This window comes from Haliotis cracherodii, unplaced genomic scaffold (assembly GCF_022045235.1).
Source record: "Haliotis cracherodii isolate W230 unplaced genomic scaffold, xgHalCrac1.p SCAF_13, whole genome shotgun sequence".
In the NCBI taxonomy this organism is placed as follows: Eukaryota; Metazoa; Mollusca; class Gastropoda; order Lepetellida; family Haliotidae; genus Haliotis; species Haliotis cracherodii.
The window spans coordinates 12,957,113-12,982,807 of record NW_027266268.1 but is presented as its reverse complement, the minus strand read 5'-3'; the positions used below and the strand labels follow the sequence as shown (position 1 = coordinate 12,982,807).

The following is a 25,695-nucleotide window of genomic DNA, read 5'->3' as shown; positions in this document are numbered from 1 at the left end:
TTCATTACTGTATAGGATTTGACTTGGAATGTAAGGTTAAATCCTTAGGGTACCAGATGGTTGTCTGAACTTGTCTGATTATCATCAATGGTTGTGGGACTTGATGAACTTGCTTAGAGTTTGTTGATGTTGATGGCTGCAGTGTCTTCTATGAAGATCTTAAGTGTGAGTGAGTGAGATTGGTTTTAGACAGCTTTATGCAATATTCCAGCAATATCAGAGTGGGTGACACCAGATATGTGCTTCACGAATTTGTACCCATGTGGGAAATTGAACCTGGGTCTTCAGCGTGATGAAGGAACGTTTTAACCACAAGGCTATCCCACCGCCCCATGAAGATCTTTAAGCGGCATTGAGAAGCTGTCTTATCAATGAAGATGCAGAAGGTTGACTTGTGGTTTGCAACTTCCTTATATCAATGCAACGTTTCGGTACAAGTGCTGGCACATTTACCAGTTTCATACTACAGATTCTAAATACCACTTAACAATAGTTAAAGAGCAAGTGAGCAAGGTCTTAAGCCGCTGAAGCATTATTCCAGCAATCTCATGGCAGGGGAAACCAGAATTGGCTGCAGGCATTGTAACCATGTCAGATTTATTTTTAAACCTATGCCTCAGCACAAGGAGCCAACGCAACGTTCATGAAGTTCGTCTCTTTCTTTCACACAAAGCTGAAGTGAAGCAACTGTTCAGTGCAGGGTTAACTCACCCACTCACTCACTCACCCACACACTGGTTGACTAAAAATGAGAAGTGAAAATATTATATTTGAAGATGTATTGAAATATATATATTTTCCTACTGACTCAAAAGCACAACAGCCGCTCCATCTGACCCTCCGTTACTGGTAGTACATCGGTCCCAGAAAAAACCTAGTTGTTTCACAATAGCTGTGATATACACAGTGACTTGTATTTGTAACATTCGTAATATACTCACCGCCAAAAGAAATGCGAACCATAGATTCATTTGGAGAAGTATGCACGTTAAGAACAGATGTTTCCAATATGTACCAATTAATGACAAAACTAACAACCAGTCAATTGTTACCTCAGAGTGTCACGATATGCTGCACGTGATTTCCACGCTAATCCTGCACGAGACAAATGGTGTATATCCAGTCATGGATCTATGACATCACATGGATGTGTTCATGAGCGTCGGTTCACACAACATATCAGTATAATCGTTTGAACATCGAACCAATGTGATATCTCTTGAATATGAGCCAGTCTTCATATGTTAACCAACATGTATGGTATTCGCGTTTCTTTTGGCGGGTAGTATACATTAATCACATTTTATAAGTGATACCAAATCATCATCATAAGCACCAGTTGTTAAAACACTTTATACTAAAGACAGACGTACTAAGCACACATTATATACTCAACACTTTTTTGTACCTTACCCATTTAATATTAAACAAACTGTCATAAATAATGTACACTAAACACATACTAATTTATACTAAATATATTTTGCATGTACACATTTTATACATTAAACTTCTGTATACGAAATATATTTTAAAGACGACACTTTTTGTAATCCGAGCACAGCTAAAGTCCCAGATCCAATGGGTGTTGTCATTCAGACACGTGTAGTACGATCACAACCTGAAAGCGTATCCCACAAATACACTTTATACAACATCGTGGCACGAGCTGTATGTACTCAGACGAGTCCAGAGTTTCATTGGAAAGTGAAGGTCCAGTTTGTGCGAACTATTCACCATATGCGCTTATATTCTCTTTGTGGAACTCGAGCATATGTCTGTTGCTCTAAATCAGATAAAGTTTGAATAGTTGGGAGGTCAATAATTCTCGCAACTATACCTTAATATCACGATAAAATACTGTCAATCTATAGTTGCTCAACATAATGTACCCATAACACTTTAGTACTAAAGACACTTAATAATACAGCCATTTTTACTAAGCTTTCCTTACCGAATGCATTGCATTTCATACTAAACACATTTTACTATCAGCACCTTTGGTACAGGGTAAGAATATTCTGGACACATGTACCAAACACATTTATAACTAACTTGCTTTGAACTAAACACACTATTAATTAAGCACATCTTGAATTTAACATATTTTGTACGAAATACATTTTATAATATATACATTGATGCTAAACATTTTTATTCGCAACACATTTTGTTCACAAAACCCATTGGATACAAGTCACATTTTGTTCTGAACATATCTATCACTAAACACCTTCGTACTAAACACTCTTTATACCTAGGACCTTTGGTATCAAATATATTTTATACTAAACACATTTTGTAATCGTGATTTATTATGTTAAACACATTAAGTATAGACGCATCTGATACTGAACATATTTTACATACACATACATTCATATATACATAGTTAAACAGTTGTTTTGAAGCATTTATTGAAATATCTTGTCTCAAACAGATAATCCTACTCCTTCTGAAGGCACAGGTCATCTGATGACACACGCCGTGGTGACTCACCCACTGACAGACTGCGCCTGAAATACGACACACTTCTGGTATGTTGACAAGTCTCTGTATCTTCAAAGGTGCGCCCTCGCCTATGTGTGTCTTCACATCTTGGCCGTTTGGAAGATGGCGGATCTCCTGAACAGGTCGCCTGGCGTTTCCGCTTATAACGCAAGCTGAAACAATGAAATATAGTTTCAGTTATTGATATTTAACTTCAAATATATCTAATTTCAGATATCTAAGTATTTAACGACAGTGTTTATTTAGTGATGATTTAATCTCTTGATTACACTTAATCAATTTCAAGTATTACTGAAAGAGTTGAAAGTTGAATGGGAACGAATTTTACGTTATATGATAAATAACTATCGTATCATAAACAAAGTCCACGTGGACACGTACACTTACCCCTACGTGTAAAACACTTTCAGACAGATCTCACCTCTTCATTATTATGGCTCTGTGTTGATGGCTGCACAGGTCAAGTGGAGTTCGCCCATCTTTATCACGGATGTAAGGATCCCCTCCTGCCTTCGTCAGTATCTCAGCAATGACCATTGATCCACTTTCACAGGCGTAGTGGAGTGATGTTCGGATAAAGTCATCACACACATTAACATGGGCCCCATGTTTCAACAAATGTGCCACAACCAATACAAATCTACCAATACAGGCATAATGTAGTGCTGTTTTTCTAGATGTGTCCGGATTATTTGGCATTGCGCCCATGAGAAGTAACTGTTCAACAAAGTATGATTTTCCGTTAGCAGAGGCGAGATGTAGCGATGTTTGCCTTGTGCAGTTACTAGCATTTACTGTATTACCTGCAATCTTCGGTCCAACACTTCCAAGCCAGTCAATTATGATCTGGAACATATCTGTTTGATCCGATCTACACGCTGCATGTAGAAGTGTGTCACCACTGCCATTGATGTCAAGATAAGGGGTGTGGGGTAACAGGTGCTTGACATTCTCTTTCTGTCCAGTCAGATATGCAACACATATAGGCGTGTTACCATCGTTGTCTTTAATGGTTGTATTTGCCCCATGCTCTACCAGGAGTAAGGCTGCTTGGCCATTGCAGCGACTTGCCAGATGCAGTGGCGTTGATCTGTTCACAGCATCCTGGTGGTTCATGAAATCGTTAAACTCTTCACCGAATGATTTCCTCAACCACATCACCTCAAGTAAGAGATCGACTATGACACTCTGGCCACGTTCACATGCAACGTGGAGGGGTGTTTTGCCAAATGTATTTCTCATGCAAAGATCCTTGTACCCCGAAAGTAGTTCCCCAACAATCACAATTTTGCCTGTGCAGCAGGCTACATGCAATGGTGTATTTCCCAAGTCGTTTTGACAAGGGTCAATTCCAGATGCCAAACAATGTCGAAGTATAGTTATAATGTGTGTGAAGTCATTATTTGGTTTGTTAGTACATCCATACAGAAGAAGATGAAGAGGTGAATCACCTTGAAAGTTTCTAGAATCCACACATGCACCTGCGCCCAGTAGCGCTACTACTGTGTCAAGATGTGCATATAGTGAAGACAGGTGAAGAGCAGTTTCATTGTAATTGTTGATAGCATTGACATGGCATTGGGTCAGTAGACTACGAACTACAGCTGAGTGTCCTTGTTCTGAGGCAATATGAAGTGGTGTATCTCCATTACTGTTTATCTGTCTTACACAATCTTTCTTATCATGTTTTAGAAGATAGTCAGTAGCGCGATTACTGCCTACCATTGAGGTAACATGAAATGGTGTGTTGCCATGATCATCTGTCAGATCCATGACGTTGCTGCACCTGACCAACAAGTTTAGCCTGTTTATGTTGTCCATTGACTCTCGGAGGTACATCCAGATGACATCCTGCATTCTGCCATATCGGGTTAACTTTGCATGGGCGAAGAAGATACGAGCAATTTTGTTATTGCCTCTCCTCATTACAATGTCGAGGGGAGTGAAACCATTGTGATTTTTTATCCATGCCAAACTAGGACTGGTATCGAGAAGAAAAGCACACACTCTGTGTTTGTCATAGGAACACGCCAGGTGCAGGGCATTATCACCTTCCTCTGTTACATGAGTTAGATCCATGCCTACTTTGAGACACATCTTAAGAATATGCATATATCCCTTTCGAGATGCTATATGACATAACATTTCTCCGTATTTTGTCTTTATACAAAATTCAGGGTTCCTATGCTTTCTTTTTAGTTTTAATATGTTTTTAAATACTTTCACGTCCCCATGTTCACAAGCTTTATGGAAGATTGTGTAACCATGTGAATCAATAGCATTTGAATTGGTACTTGACGACAACAAACAAGCAACAATATCCATGAATCCAGCATCATAAGCAAGATGTACGGGAGATTTGCTATTATATAAATGACTGTCATCCAAGTCTGACAGCCACTCAGCGCTATATGCTATAAGTACACTAGCTACATCATCATGGCCACAGTCGCAAGCTGCTTTGATTGGAGGGACAGGAACAAAGTCAGTGTCTGGTTCATCAATCACTTCTAGCACGTCATTTCCTATTTCCCTAACACTCAATGAATCCTTCGAATTTTTCTCAGAGTGATGTGAAGCCTGAATGTTTTTCATGGAGAATCCTTCAATGATATCTTTTCTCAACATCGAAGGAAACACTGACTCAGAAGAGAGAAATGCTTTTGTTACCTTTGAATTGCCTTTCTCACATACTTTCAGGAGGATACTTTTACCATACTGGTCATCATCTAGCACATCTGCACCTTGATTAATAAGATACTCTGCAAGCTCAAAGTGGTTACCATCCATTGCCGCATGCAATGACGTCATACCCTCAATTCCACTTCTCCCCGTTTTTAGAATGTAATCTATGTTTTCCCTTTCCTCTTCATCTATGTCACTCAAAGACACTGAAAGTGGTGTTATACACTGGATGTCCTTTGAAGAAATATCAGCTCCATTTTCTATTAAGTACCTCACCACATCTTTATGCCCTCGCGTACAGCATGCAATTAAATAGTTACTGCCATTTGCTCCAGCTATTTGTGACTTAGCCCCCTTTAACACCATTAGTTTTATAACTTCAAGGTGGCCTTCTACTACAGCGGAGAGAAGTGGTGTATTGTTAAATTTATTTTTGATATTTGGATCTGCATTACGATCCAATAGACAGTCAACAATTCGGTCATACCCTCTTGCACATGCTATATGGAGTGGTGTCCGTCCTTTATGTCCAACTGCATTTACATCTGCGCTTGATGAAAGTAATACTTCCACAGTATTAATATTTCCTGATTCACATGCAAGATGGAGTGGAGTATAACTTTGACAGTCAGATTCATTTGTTACAGCCCCTTTGTTTAACAAGTGTTGCACAGTTTCTGTATGACCTGATCTAGCAGCATAGTGTAGACAACCTTTTAAAGATATATTCGAATTGCATTCAATCAAATCTTTAACTATGTTCAAATGACCTTCGGATGCAGCACAATGAAGTGGTGTTTGTTTATCCACGTTCTCAACGTCAGTGGTGTAATGATATTGAATGAGAAGCCTGACACTTCTCTGACATCCCCTTTCAGCAGCAATGTGCATTGCTGTTTCCTTTTTGCAATTTGCCAGAGAGCCATCAACACCACGTTCCAGCAAAGTCGCAACACTGTCAGGAAAACCATATCTAACAGCATAATGAAGAAGTGAGTTACCATCAGGATCGGCAGATGTCAATGTCGGTGGCGGAATATGATCAGATACGAACTTGAACAGCTCACAATTATTTAACTTTGAAACTGGCACATTTGATAATTTAGTAGTATACCTAAGGAGTAAAACTACGGCATTGAAATTATTATTTTCAATGGCTGCATGAAAGGGCGCTTTACCTTCATTGTTTGCATGGCTTGGATTTGCACCTTTCTCTAATAGCAATTGCATAGCTAAAACTCTTCCATTTTCAGTACAAATATAAAGACCTGTGTTCCCGTTTTGATCCACATGATCCACATAAGCCTCAGAATCTAACAGTAATTGTAGCATGTCAATGTTTCCTCTTCTACATACCAAATGAAGGGACGAAGAAACAGCTTGATCCGTCCTGTACATATCATATTGTAACAATAATCTCACTATGTCTGTATGTCCTTGGCAACATGCTTCATAGAGAGCTGTCCTAACCTCCCTATATTTAGTTACAATGGAAGTGGAGAGGTCATGAAAAAACCTTCGGGTATTTTGAACATTGCATCTTCCAGAATATGTGTTTGAAGTTATGTTATTATTACATTTATGTAATAAATATTCGACAATAGCTGTGTGTCCATATCTAGATGCAATTATTACACACACGTCAGCATGATCTCTGAATGGAAAATTCTCAAAATAACTTCTCACCAAGTTAATATTACCGCAGGCAACAACAATGTGAAGGAGATCACCTCCTGCAACCTCAGTATTTAATAACTTAAGTATTTCAATGCATTTTATATTCTTCAAGCTTTCTGTTGTTGTCAGTGTATTTTGAAGGCATATCTCATCACATATTTCAGTTAGCAACAGGAGGGTTTGTGGTGAGTTTTGGTGACATGCTTCATGAAGGAAGAATTCTATAATTGCATCTTGAGGAAGTATCGTCAACAACATCCTAAATATTGCAAAATATTTGTTTGTAAGCACCCATTTCAGCAATGATTGTATGTCGATTATGCTCGCCAGGTTTTGCAATCGTTTAATCAACAGTCGAAAATTACAATATACACTTGGCTCACGAGCTCCTTTCTCCAGCAGCAGCTTAACAATCGCTATATCTCCCTTCTCACAAGCCATAGCCAGTAGTGAGTATACATCTCCTTTCTCCAGCAGTCTGTTAACAATCGCTATATCTCCCTTCTCACAAGCTCTAGCCAGTAGGGAGTACACATCTCCTTTCTCCAGTAGCAGCTTAACAATCTCTATATCTCCCCTCCTACAAGCGCTAGCCTTTGCTAAACACCTATACCTGTCGGTACCTGACACACTAGCTCCTTTCTCCAGCAGCAGCTTAACAATCTCTATATCTCCCCCACCACAAGCTATAGCCAGCAGTAAATACCCATACCTGTCGGTACCTGACACACCAGCTCCTTTCTCCAGCAGCAGCTTAACAATCTCTATATCTCCCCCATCACAAGCTATAGCCAGCGGTAAATACCCATCTTTGTCGGTACCTGACACACTAGCTCCTTTCTCAAGCAGTAGCTTAACAATCTCTATATCTCCCCTCCTACAAGCGCTAGCCAGTGCTGAACACCCACACCTGTCGGTACCTGACACACTAGCTCCTTTCTCCAGCAGCAGCTTAACAATCTCTATATCTCCCCTCTCACAAGCGCTATCCAGTGCTGAATACCCATAGCTACTTGACACACTAGCTCCTTTCTCCAGCAGTAGCTTAACAATCTCTATGTCTCCCCTCTCACAAGCGCTAGCCAGTGCTGAATACCCATCTATGTCGCTACCTGACAAACTGGCTCCTTTCTCCAGCAGCAACTTAACAATCTCTATATCTCCCCTCTCACAAGCGCTAGCCAGTGGTGAATACCCATACCTGTCGCTACCTGACACACTAGCTCCTTTCTCCAGCAGCAGCTTAACAATCTCTATATCTCCCCTCTCACAAGCGCTAGCCAGTGGTGAATACCCATACCTGTCGCTACCTGACACACTAGTTCCTTTCTCCAGCAGCAGCTTTACAATCTCTATATCTCCCCTCTCACAAGCGCTAGCCAGTGGTGAATACCCATACCTGTCGCTACCTGACACACTAGCTCCTTTCTCCAGCAGCAGCTTAACAATCTCTATATCTCCGCTCCTACAAGCACTAGCCAGTGCTGAATATCCATCTATGTCGCTACCTGACACACTAGCTCCTTTCTCCAGCAGCAGCTTAACAATCTCTATATCTCCCCTCTCACAAGCGCTAGCCAGTGGTGAATACCCATACCTGTCGCTACCTGACACACTAGCTCCTTTCTCCAGCAGCAGCTTAACAATCTCTATATCTCCCCTCTCACAAGCGCTAGCCAGTGGTGAATACCCATACCTTTCGCTACCTGACAAACTGGCTCCTTTCTCCAGCAGCAGCTTAACAATCTCTATATCTCCCCTCTCACAAGCGCTAGCCAGTGCTGAATACCCATCTATGTCGCTACCTGACAAACTGGCTCCTTTCTCCAGCAATAATTTCACCATGACGTTATGTCCCTCTCTTAAACACGTCACTGCTATATGTGTGTCGCATAAAACAACTCTAGCAGCATTCATATGAAGTAGCATCTGTACCACATCAATATTGTTCGAATATGCAGCAATCAAAAGGGGGTGTTGGTCGTCTACAGTAACAGATCTATCGGCACCATACTCTAACAGTAACTCGATGATATCAGTAAACCCCCCTATGCATGCTTTATGTAAGGGTGTATTAGACCCATCATAGGGAAGTGAATAACCGCTGTGATTTAATATCACTTGAGCGACTTCAAGAAATCCCTTCTTACAAACTATATCCAAAGGCATTTCATTTTTGTAATTCAGCAGTGTGCAGTCAGCTCCCCTCTCCAGCAGCATGGATACAATATCTATGTCTCCCCGCTCACAAGCAATATGCAGGGGCGTGTCCCCTTCTGCATCCCCTTCAGAGATGCAACATTGTCGTGAAATCAGTGCCACGAGGTCATTGTTACCGGATCTACATGCAGAGTGTATTGGTGCGTTAAACATGATGTCATGTAGATTAAGGTCTGCACTGTGCTGTATTAGACATTTCACAATATCTATGTTTCCCATAGTTGCAGCAACCAAAGCAGAAGTACTCCCTGCTTGGAATGGTATGCTGTTTCCAGATCTATCGACTAATTGTTCATTGACATCAAACCCACTATCCAGGAGATAAGACACTACGCCAGTATGTCCGTAAAGACTGGAGAGGTGAAGGGGAGGTAAGGCATGGGTGTCATATGATTCAATAATTGTCAGGTTTTTTTCCATCTCGTGTGTAATACCTGGTAGTAACTGTGGAAGTTTAGGTATCTTCTGACATTCTGTTAATTCAGTTTCGGAGCAGAGTAATTGCACAATGCTGGAATTACCTGAAATACAACAGGGTACGAGACAGCCAGTCTTTTGACTATCTGTCAACCAGAACGACAATGATTTGAACAGTTCAGCATTCCTACTAAAGCACATCCAATGTATGAATGTTCCACCAAAGGTCTTATCTGTATTTTCCAAAATGCTGTGGAAATCCTCGGATTTTAGCAGATGTTGGACTGCTTTCCTGAGCATTACATTGAAATGGAAGTATCCACAAGAATCGTGAGACAACACTAATGCAAGGTTATTCTGCAACACTTCCTTGGCAAATCGTCTTGCCAAATCCTCTACCATTTTACCCTTTAACCACACATGGAAACCTCCATCTTGTGTGTGGATCCTGAGATAATGGTAGATGAATTTCAGATCAATAATATCAATGTATTCTTGAAGATGATCTGCAATCACTGTCGATATTGTTTTTTGTACTTCGGAACTTCTAAGTGTGACACGTGTGTTCATATTTGATATCAGTACAAATTTCTCTAATCCAAGGAATGCATTCCTTATTTGGGTATTTGAAGTTTCCCCACAATTACACAGCTGACAGCCCCATTTGATATAGTCTTTTAGATGGGAACTATTTTCTTGGCATTCAAGAGTCGTTAACTGCAGATGTCCTTTCATTAAACATACAAGTGTCAAGGCTACGAAGGAAGACTTTTGATTTTGGAATAGCTCCTCACAATATGAACGTAAGTCTGCAGGACACGCTCCTGAAAACAATACAAGTTTTATGATTGGAATGGGCAAAAGATTTAATCATGAGTATTTATGGTACATATATTTTCTGATATACTCAAACAAATGTAAGAATGATGAAGATACAAACGAAATACAATACATTTAAATCTGAATGATTAATATCTTTGATGCAAACTGAATATATTAGAAAAAGTAATATATTCTCCTAAAAGAAATGCACAGGTGAAATTAATAATATATGAAAGACATTAGCACATAAATTGAAGCATGACTATGATGCACGTGCCCGTTCTGCACAGCCAGACATCATGAAGAGACCTGCAAAAGTGGTGTGTGTGTGTATGTGCGTGAGCATGTGTGCGTGCGTGTGTGTCTCTCAGCGTGTGTTAAGCGAGGTGTTACTATGGATGAGTTCACCACTCTCAGCCAGAGACTAAACAACAGTCAAAGCACGGGCAACATATAACATATCCTCCGGAGAAGGCTACTATGCATGACTTTGGTTTTGAACCCATTGAACATCCTCTTTATTCACCAGATTTTGCACCTCTACCAAAACTTGAGGAAAAAACTGTCTGAAAAGCACGAAATGGGGGACGTCATTTCTGCTGTAGAGGACGTATTACACAACCAGGAGGAAGCTTTCTACACCATTAGGATCACTACTGCGTAGGCAGAAGAGTGTTGACCTCGAAGGGGATTATGTTGAAAAATAATTGGCATGCAACTCCATCATAGTGAGGCTCAGAACTTCGTAGCACGTGCAATAGCATTCCTACACAGCCACACTGTGTGGTTCATACCGTCACCCTCTTACTCGCAAGATTTGAACCTGATAGTACACCCACTTCACTTCGTCCATGGGCATGAGGTGCCAGACAGTACTTGACGTTAGTTCCATTGTAGTAATTTTCCGAGTAATATTATCACGATGGACACGTGTACTCATCAAGTGTTCAGATGGGCAGAAAATGTATGTTTCTTTTGACACCAATTTTTTTTAGGAGAAAATGAAATTTATTAAATTCACTTCAGCAATTGACTTGATTTGCTTTTTGTTATATAATATTCTTATTTAAGTTAGAGGTGAAACATAGTATATTCTAAATCTAAAACAAATTGTATCCATTTCTGTCGAAAATATAATCCACATAAGGACCCAGAATTACATCTAGCTGGAACTCCAATTACAGTCGTAAAAGAGGCTATATTTTTAGGAATAATTTTGAACATCACCTTACGTTTTTACCACATATTAAATATTTGAAAGCTAAATATCTGAAGGCACTGGACTTATCAAAGGTTGTTTCTAACTCCCAGTGGGGAGGAGATCAAACGACCCTCCTTCACATATATCGATCACTTGTCCGGTCTAAGCTCGACTATGGCTCCATCATCTATGGTAGAGCCTGTAAAAGCAATCTTAAACTTCTAGATACAATCCATCATCAACGGTCTAAGATCTTGACTTGTCTAAGTCTTGGATCTTTCCGAACCTCCCCTGTTGACAGTTTGTACATTGAGGCCGACGAGCCATCTCTTAAACAGAGCCGTATCAAACTTTCGTTACAGAAGAGCACAAAGTTATATTCAAATGGGTCAAACCCTGCATACAGCTGCGTATTTAATCCCCTTTATCAGGAACTGTATAGTAAAAAGTCATCTCATATTCCACCACTCGGAAAAAGAATTAAACCTTTTATTTCTGCAGCTGAAAATATATCTCCTTTCCGTCTGCTTTCCTCTCCTCCTTGGCAATTGGTAAAGCCACGGGTGGAGCTTACATTATCTAAACTAAAGATATCTGACACTAATCAACTACAATATCAACAAGAATATAATCAATTAAGAAGCGAATATAAAACTTACAAATCAATATTTACAGATGGATCCAAGGATGGAGGTGCTGTTGCCAGCGCAACTATCACTGGATCAAGTACCATATCAAACAGACTACCAGATGTTTCTTCAATGTTTACAGCAGAATCAAAGGCCATATTAACTGCTCTAAACTATATAAATAGCCAGTCCAAACATCAGGAATTTATCATGTTTTCAGACTCTTTGTCCTGTACTTCAAGCAATAAATAATATGTCGTGTCTGCATCCAATAATTGAATTACACAATAATCTTGCAACTGGCCAATACGACATCGTCTTTTGTTGATTACCCAGCCACGTTGGGATCGTTGGTAACACGATGGCTGATGCTGCTGCTAAGGCAGCACTCAACAAATATGTGACACCACTTCTTTTACCCTACAATGATTATAAACCTGTGATTAGATGTTTCATCAGAGATCTAATGCAGAAGAAGTGGGACACCCAAGTGGGCATAAATACATTACATGCAATAAAAGCAAATATCGGTTATACCTACTTGGGTTGTCAGTCCAGATTTGAAGAGGTCGTATTAAGACGATGTCGTATTGGCCATTCTAGATATACTCATGAATATTTGTTAAAAGGTGAGGATCCTCCATTCTGCATACCTTGTGATGAAAGAATCACGGTCAAGCATGTCCTGCTTGACTGTATTGATTTTTCCATCACAAGGGATAAATATTTCAAAGTTTCATCGCTCAAGGATCTTTTTTATCAAGTAAGTTCTCATTTAATTATTGTTTTTTTTAAAGAAAAAGAATTATTAAATAAATTTGAATATATGTTTTGTAATTAATAAATATTTTAGAATTGGTTGAGGAAAGCTTCTTAACTGAGATTGTTAGTGGCTTTACCCTTGATGGCGGTTGAATTAGTGTAAAATGATTGTCCCCTAGAGAGGGTATGTCAGACCACGTAATTCAAAGTCATGTTTTTCCATCACAATTTTAATCGTAGTATATATGTTAATTTAACCTGGCTAAATTTGTTATTAATCGCCAACAGCAGAAGGGATGATGTAAATCCGGCTGGGGTCCATGCATGTAGCAAAAGTACTTTAAGTCCCCATGGACCCTAGCATGGTGATCTACCTTCAGCTGCTGGCGATCTATAAGCCCTTTTTTATATTGTATCTTTTTATAGTTGTAAGCTAGTTTTAAATATTAATCTGTGATATTCTAGTAATTTCCATCGATGACAGCTTTTAATTTAGTTAAAATATATGTATTAAAAATGTATAATTTCTCGTCAAGATATGGCTGAAATATTGCCGATGAGACATAAAGCATAAACTCACTCACTACCTCACATTTTAGTCCTGCTGAGAATGTTGGACATTTCATCTGCAAGCCTACCCTTTCAGTTTCACTTGACACAACTTCATAAAGACCTTCGAATTGAGTGCATGCCAAGTAAGGCTGGACTCAAAACGACCTTTATAACTAGAGCCAGAATAGTGTTGATACTACTCAGGGGTGAATTACAATTGTAAGGCTCAGAGATATATAACATCGACATCCCATTGCATTGTAACAAGGTAAAAGGAGTTGTCGTCCTTACCTGTTGTTGTATCATGCAGGTCAGATGGCGTGATCTCACTTGTTGCTTCAATCTCCATGGATCCTATCGTGTGGATACTATCTCCCACAATAAAGTTTGTGTCCCCAGTCATACCTCCAGATGTATCCAACCTCTCTTGTTTCTTGACAGACGAAGGTTCCATCTTCATGTCAGAAATGCCGTCCACTAGTTCTTCACAGATGACACTTTCCTGCTGGGAGTCGAAGACAGAAGTTCCTGTGGATATACTCTTCCTTCTGTTTTCCGTCTCTGCATGTAGTTTTGTGGTATTCTGGTTGGTGGAACTGGAGCTCTCTATGATTTCAACCTCATCGGATGATTGCACGTTGCTTTCTTCAATGCCACCTGCTTGCATCTCTGCTGCATTTACTATTTGCTGTTTTACATACTCCCTGTATCCAGTCACGTGACAGTTCCTCATGACACATGGGGAGACACCTGACAACAGTGCTTCAGCAGCCTGCAAGTAACATGAAAACCATGATAATCCCTTTACACAACAGCATTCATTTTATTTGTATACACACTATGTTGGTGAGAATTGAATTTGTAATTTAACAATAGTTTTGTGCTATGGGCGTGTGACTCCACAATAGTAACATCTCTAATTTAAATATTATGAATCACATAATTTTGTCTGAACGTTTTGTATAATGCTTTTTACGTACTCCCTATGTGCATATGACATATACATGTATATACTTATATGTGAGTGGTTACCTCATTGTCAAAATATATACGTCCTAAACGAAATATTTACTTACCATGAGAATAAACACACCACAGCTGCTGCCATCAGTCTGTGGGAAGATAGGGCACTGTATCTCCCTCCAGTCAGAAAGGTTCTCCCTCGTTTCCCGACTTCTATGGGCCATGTACTCACTGTAACCAAACGCGACACGTTATTTGGAATAACGTCTGCATGAAGACATTTAAATAACGTTTGCATGAGGATATTTGAATAACGTTTGCATAAGACATTTAGACACTACCAGCATAATCCATGTTTTCTGAATGTAATTGATTTTGATGTTAGCATACGAGTATATGGTCTTAAAATTAATGCTCTTTTGTTTGGCAGTTCCTACCTCCATTGGTGAAGAATTTCTCGTTGTGTAACATCTGAGGGTTTTGAATTAATCACACATACACTTCCCTCCCTTATGTTTGCAGCAAGCAGTATCCAGTGACTGTGTCGACATATAGGCATCAGAATCCACGTGTACTCCGTCAGGGTCACCTGCAATTTAGAAAGCTATATGCAATAGTGACATCACTATAATGACATCGTATACTTTTATATGATATAGTTCATTTGACCAGTCAACGAATAAATGAATGAAGAGACCAAGGAAGTAGAAATCGGTCTTCTTCCTGGAGCACTATAAAGCACTAAAAAACTTTATCAGCACAATCAATTGATTTTTCCAAACCTACCTCCTTGTACAGCCACACTCCATAATTCTTCTTTTCCCAGAATGTAGCGAGGAAACATTCAAAGATAAATACTTTCTTGTCCTCTTTAGAGAATCGTTCTTCCAACAGAGAAAGGTAGGCATGGATCACCTGTTAACAAACGTTGAACTGTTTCAGGTAAATCTGTATTGATGCATTGTGTTTTTATTTAGGATCAAAGTGATTAATCAGAGGTTATCAGAACCAAAGTTCCTATTGCAAGAATTTGATGAGCTCGTTGAAAAGTGGTGTTTAAGTCAAGAATAAAACTTACGCTATCGTCAAGCCATGATGTTTTGTTCAGTTTCATTACGTCCTGACCAGTCACTGTGTTGCTGCCAATTCTATAACGTACATGGTTTGATACGTCTGCAATTATATTGTTGCCTGGAGGTTCTAAATGGCCCGGTCGTTCCTTGAGAGTTTCCACAAATTCAACAATGTCTGTTTGCATGTTGAATGCCCCTACCACCAATGATGTCAGTAACGAAAGCATGGTATCTGAGTTTATGTTTTGTTGGACAATCGAGCAGATATTTTCAGTTTTGAGAAGACAGTCACTGGTCGTCTTGAAGTCAGAAATCCATAGACTTCTCACTTGTGTGATAAGCGTGGAAGCTGTAAAGGGTAGAAAAGTAGATAACATCCTAGGCTGTAAGCCATTGTCATTGAAACAGGTTTGCTCATCAGCTGATGCTACAGACTCAACAGCCTGGTCTTCAGCAGCTTTGTGTTGCGGTTGGCGGACATTCCATGTGCTGTGAAGGTGCTGTAGTAGCTTAATCATCTGACTAAGTTGGCCATTGTTGAAAATGTCGTGTATGAATTTTTCGAGTGGAGCGAGTTGTGTTTCTTCATTGTTGACATTTTCAATCTCAGGATATGGTGTTGTTTGACTCAATGTAGTGTCTCCTGAGTTCCGTTCTGCAATGTCTGAATTTGACTGATTGTTGCCCTGACAAGAGACTTGAAAGTCACCATCCTCGGATAAGGAATGAGTCAAATTGTTTTCCTCAAAATGTTGTGAAAGAGCATCAACAGTTATAGAATTCTTGGATGTAATGCACTGATCTTCGAGAATGATTTTAAGGAAATCAACTGCTTCTGATGCTCCAAGGTCTGTGTTGTCTCTGCTTGCCATCTGGATTGCATTTGACTGATCACTTGTCAAATGACAATGCTTAGATGCTTGGCTCGTCTCTGATTCTAAAGATGGTTTGTTGTCATTGTCTGCAGCAGACAAGTCATCATTTGAGTGTACTAAATCGAACCCCAAAGGGGTCTGTGGTGTTGTGTTCTTATTTCTTGTGCCTTCTTGTGGCTCCAGATCATCTTGACTTCCAGGGGCTCTTTCATCATATGGAAGACACCCTAAAGGAGCTCGAACAATTTGCTTACAGCTTATTTGTTGTAGATTCTTTAACCTTTTCGGTTGCTTTCTTTTTCCTTTCCAAGGGACTACCTTGCCCACTTCGATATCCTTTGTTAAGAATGCTGTAAGATTACATGCAGTTTTGTCTCCAGTAATGCCCAGCCTGTTAGTGCGGGCTTCTTTTGTGCAATCCCTTTGCCCCCTGTATCTGGTATTCATGACATGAAGACGTGATCGTGGTTTATATACTTCTGGAACAGTCGAAGAAAAAGTTTGTTGATTCAAACATCTAAGGGTTTCTGTGTAATTGCTTGAAACATCTTTGATGGCTCTGATTACAGATGGACAAAGTCGGGTGTAGGGAACAGAAGTATTCTTGGAGTTACCATGAGGGAGATCCTCCGCAATTCTCTCATTTCCAATATACTGGAATAACACAAGATTGTTGTCTTCTCCTAGAAGAATGTAGGCATGCTTCTTAAATCTCTTGTCCTTGCCTACCCTGGTCTTTATAACAAAGAACAACTTCTTGAACTTCGGATCTGCTTTGGGTTGTTCTCGTGTGGCATCGTGGTGGAAGTGGTACTGGTCACATCTCCAGTCATCTGCATCAACATAAATGTTATAACATAAAAAGTAAACCAACCTATATGAGAAGTATAATGGCATTGGGTTTCAAAAAAGACAGTCTGCAAGGAAGTTAGCCATGTGGTACAAAGGAATTCCTTTTGACATAACAAGTTAAACACAAACCAGTGAAACAGTGAACATTTTAAACAGTGATTACCTTTGTATCTGTCAGGTAAGTATGTATCGATCACAAACATTTACTCCCAGTTAGATATTTGAAATATATGTTTCCAAACATCAACATTAGTTTAATATCATTTTTCAGTTGGATTAAAGAGTATAAGCAAAGGATGAGTCGAAACCCACATTACACCGGTAGCACAGGTCGAAATGTTTTTCCATTTGTGATGCCCATCTCTCACAATAAGACAATAGAGCAGGTTTCAAAGGCCAGTATGTTATTATCCAACCGACGGTATGTCAAACACAAACGGTTTTATTATAGAAAATATCATACCTCGTTTGTTGGCATCAGTGAAGTGATAGAGAAAGGCCTGCCCTGCCCTTGGTTTGACGGGAGGTTGGTTGATGACTCTGCTAAGGTCAGGATTTTGGAGGATCTCAAGCACCTCAGTGGTGGTGAATGATTCGTCTTTGTTGGTATACAGTTTGCTGAAAAGTTTTGTCTTAGTTACAAGCAAACCATGGATCCATCTACAGACATCTTATAATATTAGATCATGAGCGGAACCTTAATGACCAGACCTCCATTTCCCCAGAAACAGGAAGCTGCCATCCATCGATTACCTTAGATGATGCAGATAAAATATTCCTCAATATTCATTTATAATCAAGACTGGTTTCACCTTACTTTTCAATATATCTCTTGTCTTGTTACAAATATACACAAATCGTGTAATTGTTGATGTCCAACTTGAAATATAACATTGTCTATTTATTCAAATGATATGAAGACACTTTCCTGACAAGATTTAATCCTGCTAGACCTGGATCATGCTGCTGTACATAGACTCTATCATACATACTTCGAAGAAGTGTTCTGCTGAGGAGGCTGCTGTCGTCGTGATGACGGCCCTGGATTCACTTCTACATTTCCACTGAGAAGCAGCAGCAGTCCGATGACCAGGAGAACGTGCCGCGGTCGACACGGGAAGCTGCCCCCTCCTGTGACCATGCCCTGCGTAGTGGTAGTCCTCGGACTCTTGTTGGGTTGGCTGTGTAGTCCAATCCGGGCTCTCCAGGTTTCAATGGTTACCCCCATCCTTGTAGGCTATCCTTTATTTGGGATGTGACGACCTGTACAGATGGGTGATACTTTATGTATTATATACAGTCTTAAATTGTAGGACACTTCTGAAATAGTTCTGATACGTCCAACTCTAAATGAAGGAATATTTTGCTATAATGATATCGACGTCAATTTACGCACTATACTGTTCTACACATTATTCAGAAAGTATTTATGACAATAAGCTTGATAATATAGCGAATTTTAATATAATTGAATTGGTATCACAACCTCATGGGTAATATACATGTAATTCTATTTTCCACATATATATCTTATATTTCAGGGTTAACAGCGAGATCTTTAAATTCTGTTCACGTTGCTATCGGTGACCCTTTCATCGATAAATGTACTCTCCTGATTGATATTGCGCAATTATATTATTGTTTACATAATGTGCTCGCTAACCTCTGCACCAATGTGTAAATGGTAATCACAATGTAACCATGATGTGTTGGTAGTACGGCATGTTTAATATTCAGATTTTGACTGATATATACACATCGAAATGTTTCACTTGGGAATAGAGAGTTAATTATTTTATTTGAGTCCAATGACCACAGAACTATCAAATGTTAAGAACTGTATTTTGTAACCTCGGAAGGAGATTGATCAAGAACAATCAAGAAAACGTCAACAAACATTGAGCTGCAAAATGTCAATATTCTGATAATCGGTAATATTATACCACAGTTACCTGTGCTTATACTTAAGAAATAAACGACGAGTGTGAGTTGTTTATTGTACGATACATAACGACCACGAGTCGTCTATATCTAATATGAGATATCAACATTATGTACAGTCTCTTTAAGGATGTTAAAAAATGTACAAGCTTTAAAAAATTTAACCCAAATTCAAATAATGATGACTGTCTGAATAGAATCCAACCTCGGAAATGTCGGACAGTTCTATTTTACGAACAGTTTGGTTAAGTTTGGTATTTCCCGCATATTCTCACAATCCCCACGTCGATTATCTGTACCTCTTCTCCCAAAACCGATTGTCACTTTCGGTGACGATGCAATCGTTCGGTCACTGCGTTTATCTGCGTAGCCCAGCTTCATCTTTTGGGAACAACTTACTGGACACTTCCCTCTAAAAAATGACGTCGTCCAATATATGACATCATCAAGTTGCGAGAGTATATTCGAATCTCAAGAAATGTCGCCATGATAGAACAATGCTTTGTAGTTCTTCATTGTTCTTTGAGATTTTATCTTATATATGATAATAGTAAATGCTTTTAATGGAGTTCAAGCTCTGTGTAATGACAATCATAGGCGTATGTGAAGAAACTAGTCTCCCTTGACCACTTTGTGCTCCTGAGATATGGGGAGAAAACAAATTTGCGTATAAAATGTTAATTATTTTCAAAGAACGATTTTCAGAAAGACATCTGTAATAGTTAATAATGAAGTGATGCTACTTAGTAATGCTCGTTTTACTGCAGTGATTATGAAGCCCGTTTCACGTGTGGTTACCGTATATAATTGAAATATTCATCAGACCTGCATCAATTTAAGCTATAATATTAAGCTGCTACTCTGTGATGAATGAAATACTGTTCCAAGCTGCGTTTAAAATGTGAGGTCAGGTAACACACTTATTCAAATAATACTCGGGTAGCTTGCCTTGAGCTAAGACGGAGGCGTGTCACATGCGGTATCCGGGATTGCCTTACTGGCACGAGGTGTTGAGCAATGGAAGTGTATCTGTTACACCGATAATACATGTATCTGACACTATTGATTGCTACATTTGAATTACAAAGGCATGTTGGCCGTTGACACATATTTAGCATTGAACGCATCGCTGGTTGCTGAATATCATGTGAGTGTGAGCGGTCCTCGTCTCCTTATCATCAAGATTATCGAGGCATATTGCAGCAATGATCGAATTTGGAGAGTTGGAATGTGATTCGATTATTTAGAAATGCAATGCACGACGTAATCCTCAGCGTGATCTGAGTTATGTTATCAATAAATAGATCTAACACATGCACCACACAAGCACCTGGGCAATGGCTTGACAGTCAGGGTGTCATGTGAATGTGTATCTGTTCCGCCATCCATGCATATTGTCCAGTTGCTTTTCCTTTCAGGATGTGAATGATAGTACAGTCCTAGTTGATTATGGGAATCAGATACGGAGTGACATAGGTACCATGTCTATTGGTACTGTAAAACTGCTTCATTTACTACCAATGGCAATTAATGTTATGTTATGCTATACGTTGGTTGTTATGCTAATATGTGGTGAAACAACATAGTATCCGGTGAATAGGAATTGAAAATTAAGATTGTAGATGCTCACGCAACTTTGGTTACCAGTATGCCTTAAATTATCAACATAGGATCCGATGAATAGGAATTGAAAATTTAGATTGTAGATGCTCACGCAACTTTGGTTACCAGTATGCCTAAAATTTTCTTTAAATAGTTAAATATATATCATACAATAAATACCTTCAGTGAGGAGGATATGGAGCCGAGAAGAGAGTGTGAGATCTGAGTACTTGTATCTATGAATGGATTCAACTCCTATACGACATACACAGTATGTATATCAGTAGACCGACCAGGAACAGAAGGCAACAAGGAAGTACTTGTCCTACCCGCTACTCAAACTATTACATGCTAACCTAAACCAGACTGCAACAGTTATAGCTATTCTTGCAGATATATATCAATAGTTTTCTTATCACACATAACTGGGCTTAGGTCAGAATATAACTTTAGGACATATAATAACTGAATACTCATATGCATTTAATTGCCAACTCAGTTCCTGCATCATTCCATACGAAATATCTAACCATTCACTTTTAACATACATGAACAGTCTTTATAAACCACCTGCAATCTACCCAGGTTATGGAGAACTCTGAAACATGTGTGTACAATGTATACAACGCCGACAGCTTTGCAATGTGCCATGTCCCGTCATACTCCAGCTGTCAAGGTTGACCACGATCCGAGCTTTATGAAACGCTTACGCCCCTTCTGAACGGTACACTAACGGTGAGTAATAATCATGTGATATTGTTAATGTTTACCGTTTACATATCCAGGACCACGTTAAATTATTAAAACTATTGCAATACAAGTAACCATTACAGTAACTGCATTACAATCAAGTCAATTTTCACATGTCATCTATCTGACCAAAAGACATGTATGTATACAGGCTAATCTCAGTAAAAATAATCCCATCTATAAATTGATCAACACTCAAGTAAATGATGATATGGATGTATGATGAACATCAAAATTAGAGACATAAACTTATACAAATAAAAGATCATTTCGTACCAAAAGAACTTTCATTCAGTGCAACACATGCACTACGAATCTGTTCGAAAATTCATCCTTCGTCCGATCATAAAAGACATTATTTACCACACAGAAGTAGATACATATAACCAGACAGTTTGGGATATGAGTAATAGTGCATGAATGGAGATAATTACGTACTGTGACGTCATATCTACCGCGTCACAATGCTTGGACTGTAGAGCATTATGTTTCTAGCGAGTTTGGTTTCGACTAAAGTCTACAAGTATTAAGTTTACGTAACAGTTCAAAATCTCTAAATTACAAACACCACAGGCGTTTCTACTTAATAAACAAGTATATAACAACACATTGCGTAGGCCATATATTTTAACCGCTATCATGTATGTATATGGTCTTCGTGATTCAGAAGTCAAGCACCAAGCCTCAGTTATATATCGATAAGGTGTATTATAGTCAATGTATAGATGCAACGCAAATGCCACACCCTAACCTAACCTAACATCCTGAGTGCACACAATTGATGAACACCTACATGTCCATATGTACCTTATAAATTCCTTACCAAGTGTGACATCCGTAAATATAATCCTGGGATCATTTTCTGAATAAGGTTAACTTGATCATGAAATGAACAAAAAATGTGCGCATGTTTTCACAAATCCGAATGTTATTAATTAATAGCATCAATGCATATTTGTTTGATAGATACGTAGGAAGAACTATATATTCACAATACATGTGTGGACGGCTGGCATATTAAATACATCTACCTATGTTGACTTTACTGATCCTTTTGATCGAATTAGATTTTCATGAATCCCTGAGTTATGATGGGAAACGTTTAGAACTAGGTGTATGTGCATTTTTTTTCCACTTTACTCAAATGCCGAAAGGCCTACGTGACTTTAATACATATTAACGATAACGCATGCGTCTATGAATTTCACTGTAAACATTTCACTATAACTTTGAGGAGCACATGTGTTATGCTTAATCATATTGAGTCACCTAATGTCGTGGAACGATATGTACACCTCTGAATAAGACGTAGTTGAGGTGAAATTGGGTTTAATATCTTTTGAAAAAATATTTACCTTATATAGCGACATGCATGCACGTGTGTTTGTGGCTTCTCTTACTAGTACTGGCATGTGCAAGTATTTATAGTGCTAGCCAACTCAGATACCATGCCGTATTTTAACATGGACACACAACTCAGATGAGTGGATATTTGAGATAACGAGGAAACAAATACATACATGCCTTCTCGTTGGTAGGAATTTATACATTTGTATTGTTTTTCAAATCTTATCTTTTCCAAAGGAGGAAAGTTCCAAAACAAAACGGAGTGAGAGCAGCTTGAAATCTATCCATGCCTGATGTACACTCGCTTGACCCGATAGTTTCACGTGACATCAACAGCTGATGTACAATATTCTGGCAGGCTCGAGTTTGGCACATCCCACACAATCCGAACTTTACGAAATAAAGATTTGATTGGTATGGTTGTAAAGATTGTTGACTTATTTAAAAGAAAAAAATAGTTATGCCAGTACGTTGTTTACAGTTTATTCGTTCACCTAAATAATACGTGTATCTGAAAAAGGGACCTTTCGGAACGCTGCCATCAATGAATGTGAAGGTGACGTATTGATTACAAAAGTTCCTATTTTAATATGTAGTTGGCCATTAAATACACAGCACTTATGGGACAATAAATTGCCGCTGATACAATATGTTAAAATATCTGTGCAGTATATGATATGTGACTACGACAGCATTATCTGTAATATCATCGATCACATTGTAGTCATTTGTAAAAGAAATAATTTATATAGATATGGAAAATCCCAGCTATAAATAGATACAACTCATACAATGAAATAATAACAATCGTGTTTCTAAGAGTATTACTACAAAGAAGGTGTACGGTATGAGTTTGTAAATTGAAACAATAAGATTTCAACTTCATGATTGTTCTCATTTTGCCTTAAAGTCAACATTATAAAAATACCTTTGGTTTATTAATGAAAGTCCTTAACACGCATATTCAAGTACACACCTTTCAAGATCAGTGACAAGTCCCACACGTTAATCCCTTCACTCTACAAACTCACAAAACCGAATTACTCAACACAGTAAGGAACTCCTCCTTCGTGTCCAGATGATCACTATCTGTCCTGCTACCTGACGTGTGGCCTCTATATATACCTGAATGTGGTCATGTGATTTGTGATCATCGAATCACAGTCAAGCATTGTGCCCCCAGTTCATGACGAAGGTGCAATACATTCAGTATCCGAGCTTTATGAATTTCCTATTTTGAAAGGAATCGATTACCATCGAGAAATTTTGAGAAGGTAAAGCATTGGATGATGAGACCGTGCATCACTTGTATCAATTATCTTGGCAGAGTCACAAGAAAGTAGTATCAAGACAAACATTCATAGAATATACATAGTAGTTCTATTGTTTGTTTTACCTGACTACAGACAGGTTTGCAGTTTGGGAATTTAAAACATGACGGTATGTTTAATAGTGATATGGAATGGTTTAACATTGATGACGACAATAACAATAATATTTACAATATTTAATCGATTCAAAAACTGCATTACAAATCTTGAGTGTATAGTGGATAGATATTTGTGTCAGAACACCCATTTCCTTTGTCATGTGTGACAACCTGTAAATATATTTTTGGGATCATTTTGGAATAACGTTAACCATAACAAAAATGTAGAAGAAATATGCATATAAAGTTCTGAAAATAGAAGTGAACCTTATATACATACGATCAATCCGTACAAAATGATAATGAGATCACGTGATCTGATATATCCCACCACACCTGATTAAGCTGCGCAAAATGCCCGACTTTTCATCAGATAGCATACCGTGCACATTTGTTTGATAGATATGTTGAAAGAAGTGTTTCCTTACAATACATATGGACGTCAGGTACATAACAGAATACAGATCCGAGGTTTTATAAATCGTATAAATGGTAACCATTGAGCTATACACTAGGAAGGAAGGCCTAATATAATACGTGACCTTAATACATATTATCGATAACGATTAGGACTTAAATAAGGAACGTTATGTACAATTTCCGACTGATTGAGGTGAGGTTAAGTGAAACGGTGTCAACGTCGCGTTTAAGATTATTGCACTTTGTAGCGACAATTGTGCACGTGTGACTGCTTGTACTAGTCCTGACTAACGCCAGCTTTATAGTGCTAGCCCAATGAGATACCAAAACCACAGTGTAACATAGATACAACACTCAGACACAGTGCACTGACTCCGAGCCGAACAGTCATTGTTTTATGCTCTTAATACCGTTTGGCAGGCAGGATAACAAGTACCATTTTTGATATCTCTTGGAGTGTTGCGTTGTAAAACGAAAGCTGTGTTTTGCTCTATTACAATAAGGGAAATGGGGTTAAATGTCTCATTCACTATTGCATTAATATAGCGACGTGCATGCACGTGTGTGTGGCTGCTCGTACTTCCATTCAATCAGACTGAGCCATTAATCTCTTTCAGAGTGAAAATTATTTTTTTTAACTTATCAGAAAGAATTCAACGTTAGAAGGAATTCATACATTAGTATTTATGTTTGAAGTTCAGTTAATTGTCGAACAAGGTAAGTTCCTGAATAGAAAACAGTAAGAACTGCTTGAAACATATCCATGCCAGCTATATTGTGGCTTGATCCAACTGTTTCACGTGACATCATGAGCTGATATACAATACTGGTAGTCAGGCATGCTTGAGTTTGTCATAGAGTTTCAAATTGAGCTCATCCAACATGATCCGAACTTTATGAAATTAATATTTGCTTGCTGTGGTTGTACAGGGTGTTGAGTTGAGCTGAGTTTGATGACACTTTTTAT

General features: G+C 38.7%; 1 protein-coding gene across 1 annotated transcript; it reads right to left on the bottom strand.

The window, feature by feature from the left end:
• Window positions 1–1,087: 1,087 nt before the first annotated feature.
• Window positions 1,088–23,936, bottom strand: LOC139459645 (uncharacterized). The gene is made up of 10 exons (XM_071241241.1): window positions 23,856–23,936; window positions 18,232–18,502; window positions 17,703–17,857; window positions 15,518–17,220; window positions 15,226–15,354; window positions 14,877–15,028; window positions 14,553–14,670; window positions 13,768–14,248; window positions 2,933–10,334; window positions 1,088–2,663 (listed from the first exon to the last, which is right to left on the bottom strand). The coding sequence occupies exons 2-10, from the start codon at window positions 18,465–18,467 to the stop codon at window positions 2,447–2,449; spliced, it is 10,593 nt and encodes a 3,530-aa protein (XP_071097342.1). The 5' UTR covers window positions 18,468–18,502; window positions 23,856–23,936; the 3' UTR covers window positions 1,088–2,446.
• Window positions 23,937–25,695: the final 1,759 nt, after the last annotated feature.

What these genes read in the sequence shown, in the direction of transcription:
- LOC139459645 (XM_071241241.1), bottom strand. Translation starts at nt 18,467, where the DNA reads ATGGGGGTAACCATTGAAACCTGGAGAGCCCGGATTGGACTACACAGC. An exon ending in GAAATTCTTCACCAATGGAG is followed by an intron (nt 14,671 to 14,876) that starts GTAGGAACTGCC and finishes GTTTGGTTACAG; the next exon opens with TGAGTACATGGCCCATAGAA. An exon ending in CCTGCATGATACAACAACAG is followed by an intron (nt 10,335 to 13,767) that starts GTAAGGACGACA and finishes TATTGTTTTCAG; the next exon opens with GAGCGTGTCCTGCAGACTTA.